Genomic DNA, 4,992 nt, shown 5'->3' with positions numbered 1-4,992 from the left:
GCAATCAAATGTTGGATTGAAACGTAGTTATTAGTGAAGGATAATATTTTGGAACATTTAGACTTCACTGATTTTGATATTTGTATAGATTGCATTAAGGGAAAGCAAACTAAACATATAAAGAAAAATACCACAAGAAGTAAAGAACTCCTTGAGATTATTCATACTGATATCTGCGGACCACTCCATATTCCTTATTTTAGTGGAGAAAAATATTTCATCACATTTATAGATGATCTGTCCAGATATGGCAAAGTTTATCTAATACATGAAAAGTCTCAAGCTATTGATACTCTTGAAGTATACATAAATGAGGTTAAGAGACAATTAGATAGAAAAGTTAAAATTGTCAGATCTGACAGAGGTGGTGAATTTTATGGCAGATATGATGGATCTAGTCAGAATATTGGTCCTTTTGCTAGATTCCTAGAACAACGGGGTATTTGTGCTCAATATGCATTACCAGGTGTGCCACAGCAGAACGGTGTTGCTGAAAGGCGAAATCGTACTCTGATGGATATGGTTAGGAGCATGATGAGTTATTCCTCTGTACCTGAGTCGATGTGGGGTGAAGCTCTTAGGACAGCTATGTACATCTTGAACAGGGTTCCTAGCAAGTCAGTTTCATCGACTCCATTTGAGTTATGGACTGGTAGGAAGCCCAGTCTGAGACATTTACATATTTGGGGATGTCCTGTAGAGATAAGAGTATTCAATCCACATGAAAAGAAATTGGAGCCAAGAACTATTTCAGGATATTTTATTGGTTATCCAGAAAAATCCAAAGGATATAGATTTTATTGCCCTAATCATAGTATGAGAATAGTAGAATCTGGTAATGCAAAATTCCTAGAAAATGGTGAAATCAGTGGGAGTGAACAATCTCGAAGGATTAATTTTGATATTGAGGAGATTCAGGTTAATTCTCCCATATCATCTCCTGTCCGAGAGATTGTTGTTCCTCAAATCAATGAGAGTATTGATGGGGGTGAACAACAAAATAACATCCAAGAACTCTCACATGATGTTGATGTCGCCGCTGATGATCTTGTAGAATAATCACAACTAGCAGATTTGAGAAGATCTCAAAGGAAAAGGAAACATGCCATTTCTGATGATTATGTTGTATATCTACAAGAATCAGATTATGATATAGGAATAAAAAGAGACCCCTTATCGTTTTCACAAGCCATAGAAAGTAATGATTCTGAAAAATGGTATGATGCAATGAAAGAAGAGTTAAAATCAATGGTACAGAATGATGTCTGGGATCTCGTTGAATTGCCCAATAATTGTAAAAGAGTCGGTTGTAAATGGGTCTTTAAGACAAAACGTGACTCAACGGGCAATATCGAACGATATAAAGCCAGACTTGTGGCTAAAGGTTTTTCTCAGAAGGAAGGCATCGACTATAATGAGACTTTTTCTCCTGTTTCTAAAAAGGACTCATTGAGAATCGTTATGGCATTAGTAGCTCATTATGATCTTGAGTTGCATCAGATGGATGTGAAAACAGCATTTTTGAATGGGGATCTAGATGAGGAAATCTATATAGAACAACCCGAAGGATTCATAGAAAAGGGAAAAGAAAGTTGGGCTTGTAAACTTAAGAAATCCATTTATGGCCTTAAACAAGCTTCCAGACAATGGTATATAAAGTTTCATAATACCATTACTTCCTTCGGATTTAAGGAAAATACTGTTGATCAGTGTATATACCTGAAGGTAAGTGGGAGTAAGTTTATTATATTGGTCTTATATGTGGATGATATTTTACTTGCCAGTAGTGATCTTGGTTATTGCACGAAACCAAGATATTTCTCAACAAGAACTTTAAGATGGTTGATATGAATGAGGCATCCTATGTTATTGGCATTGAGATATTCAGAGATAGATCTCAAGGATTATTAGGATTGTCTCAGAAAGGATATATTGATCGTATCTTGGAGATATTTAATATGCAGCTTTGCTCAACCAATGATGTACATATTACTAAAGGTGAAAAATTCAGTCAAAACCAGTGCCCAAGAAATGACTTAGAAAAGAATCAAATGAAGAATATTCCTTATGGATGCGTAGTTGGAAGTCTATTATATGCTCAAACCTGTACAAGACCAGATATCAGTTTTGCAGTTGCAATGCTGGGAAGATATCAAAGCAACCCAGGAATGGAACATTGGAAAGCTGCAAAGAAAGTAATGAGATATCTACAAGGGACAAAAGATTATATGCTCACATACAGGAGATCTGATCAGCTTGAAGTAACTGGATATTCAGATGCTGATTTTGCAAATTGCCTTGACAGCAGGAAGTCCACTTCAGGATTTGTATTTATGTTAGCTGGTGGGGCAATTTCTTGGAAAAGTGCAAAGCAATCGCTTATTGCATCATCAACAATGGAAGCTGAATTTGTGGCATGCTTTGAGGCCACAAATCAAGCTTTATGGCTGCGAAATTTTATCTCAGGACTTGGTGTGGTCGACTCAATTGCCAAGCCGCTGAAGATATTTTGTGATAACACCACAGTAGTTTTCTTCTCTAAGAATGGAAAGTACTCTAGTGGTTCCAAGCACATTGAGATAAAGTACTTGGTGGTTAGAGAAAGAGTCCAGAAACATCAAGTGTCAATTGAGAACTTGAGCACCACTATGATGATTGCTGATCCATTGACAAAAGCCTTACAGTGCAAAATATTCAAAGAACATATTCTTAGAATGGGGCTTGTGAGCAAGTCATAAAGGATATGGTGATGCATGTTTATGTGGATGCTATTATTGACATTTTACTTAATTAAAGTTATATGTTTCTGCTATCCTGTTTACATTTATGTTTATGCATATTATGGTTGAATGTAATAACAGGATTGTCTTGACAAGGCAAATTACAGGGGTCATTATGGACTATGTTAGGAAAGACTAACAATGTTGTGGTACATAGAAGGGAGTATGACATTGATGAAATACAACCGCTATGACTCGCATTGATAGGTGGACTTAATATAGTATTATTGTGTTTATTAGATTTATTGGCTTATTTTTAAAACATGGCCATGTATAAAATGCTTTTTAAAATTTCTTGGAATCCAATTAGGTAAAATTGTTTTCAAACAAATTTTGTTTTGTTTGTTTTGATTTTGTATCTCTTTTATATCTTATCAATTAATGGGCCAAGTGGGAGAATGTTAGAATATGTGGCCCTTTTATAATTGAATAAGATATATAATAGAATAACTAATTGGGTTCCGTTCAGATATTTTAGCCAAGACTAAGTCCACTACAAAACGATTCCTCGGAGATATCCTTGATGGGAGGAAATCTTCTGAGATCTCATCGTAGACCCTTTGCTCTCGCCTATAAAAGGACAGGATCTCTAGGGGTTGAGGGTGGGTTAGTGTGTTAGAGTGTCATAACGTTGACACGTATAGACGCACCTCTCCGTTGAGGGATTCAGTTATTCTCCTCGACTCTCTCCCAAAACTCTCTCCCCAAATCCATCAATCTGTGTGGATCCTGTGAAAGGATAGGAAGAGAGGAGAAAGGGTCTACTCTCCGCACTCCCTGCAGATTCTGCAGCGCGATCGGATTAAAGACGGAGCTTGCAGCAATCTTGGATTAAAGAGGGTGCAGCAATCTTGGATTAAAGAGGGTGCTTAGCAGATCTACGGGATCTCTGAACATATGGCATCAAAAGGTACGCATCGTATAATTAGATCTATGCATTGATTTCAATCCTGGAATTTAGGTTATTTTCGCATTATTGGCATAGCATAATTACAGATCTTTATGCTTACACGCGCTTCACCCAGTCGCCCTCACGGTCCCGATTCGTACCAGCGAGTTCGTCATCGCGGAACGGCGGGCATTGAGGCAGTTCGACGGGGCGGAAACGACAGCGGAGCGGGAACTGAGGCCCTTGTGAAGGCTGCAGCGGAACAATCCGGGGTGAGTGGTAGGGGAGCAAAGGCAGGTGCGGCGGACGGATGCCGAGGAGCGCTTGTTCGCGGTTGCGAGGGAGCGGCCGGGCGAGGTGGATCGGTCGATGGTGAACCGGACGCCCGGGGCCGGTGTATAGGCGGTGCCCAGGAGGTGGACGCGGGTGGGGGAGGCAGAACGGTGATGCTGGTAGTCGTGGTGTAAGAATGAGGCGTGTGACCAGGCTGCAAAGCTCGAAGAAGAGGAGGCGAAGGCGGAGGATCCGTCGCCCGCCGAGATCGATCGCCGCGAAGTCAGCACCGTACAGGTGGATCTTCTAGAAGATGACGCCATGTCTTACCCTTCTCGAGAGAGAGATGCCGGCTCGCCGATTTGGTAATCCTTGCCCGACGCCAGAGTGGTACTTATAGGAAGCCAATTAGGGTGGAGACGGTAAATAGATACAACTCCAGGGTTTAGTAACGTTTTGTGTTAGGGCTCAGGGCTTGGTTAGCTCAACCAAAGTAGCCGTTGGATGCGAGTTAGTTGACCCAACAACGGTTAAATCAAAAAGCGGTCGTCGTTGGAGCAACATATGCCCACCCCACAACGCCGATCCAACTGCCTCAAGACGCCACGCGTCTGCAGCAGCTTTCCTCTTGTACGATTCGGTGGCAGGTGGACGTACGATCAGTGTGCATTAGAGGACAGAAGGAGGGCATACCGGGCATGTGAGCTGTCTCTGGGAAAGCGGGAGGGGCCGGGCGTTATGCAAACGTTGTCAATTCTTTGTGCCCAAGCTTTAGCTGTCACTAGTTCGCTTATGATTATAATTATTATTAACGTAGTAAGCTTAAAACTAAGTTATTGTCTTAATCGACTGTAAAACATCTTCAACGTGGCGTCCTCTTACGTTTGTGGCCTGACACGTAGCTCTCTTCCTGAGAACGGCACATTGGAAACAAAGGATTAGACAAATAACGAGAGAGGTGGCAAGACAAATGTAACGATACAGTGATTGGTTCAATGATTTAGAGATGCTGGTGTTTAGAGCAGCGAGAGAAGCTACAAGATGACAACA

The 4,992-nt window shown here is 40.9% G+C and overlaps 1 protein-coding gene across 1 annotated transcript; it reads right to left on the bottom strand.

Annotated features, from left to right (window-relative positions):
• Positions 1-3,797: 3,797 nt before the first annotated feature.
• LOC135644168 (uncharacterized) lies at positions 3,798-4,265 on the bottom strand. The gene has a single exon (XM_065161635.1). It carries the CDS (start codon positions 4,263-4,265, stop codon positions 3,798-3,800), a length of 468 nt encoding a protein of 155 aa, XP_065017707.1.
• Positions 4,266-4,992: the final 727 nt, after the last annotated feature.

This window comes from Musa acuminata, chromosome BXJ3-8 (genome assembly GCF_036884655.1).
Source record: "Musa acuminata AAA Group cultivar baxijiao chromosome BXJ3-8, Cavendish_Baxijiao_AAA, whole genome shotgun sequence".
Lineage (NCBI taxonomy): Eukaryota > Viridiplantae > Streptophyta > Magnoliopsida > Zingiberales > Musaceae > Musa > Musa acuminata.
Note: the sequence above shows the minus strand (reverse complement) of the source record. Positions and strands in the feature narration are given on the sequence as shown.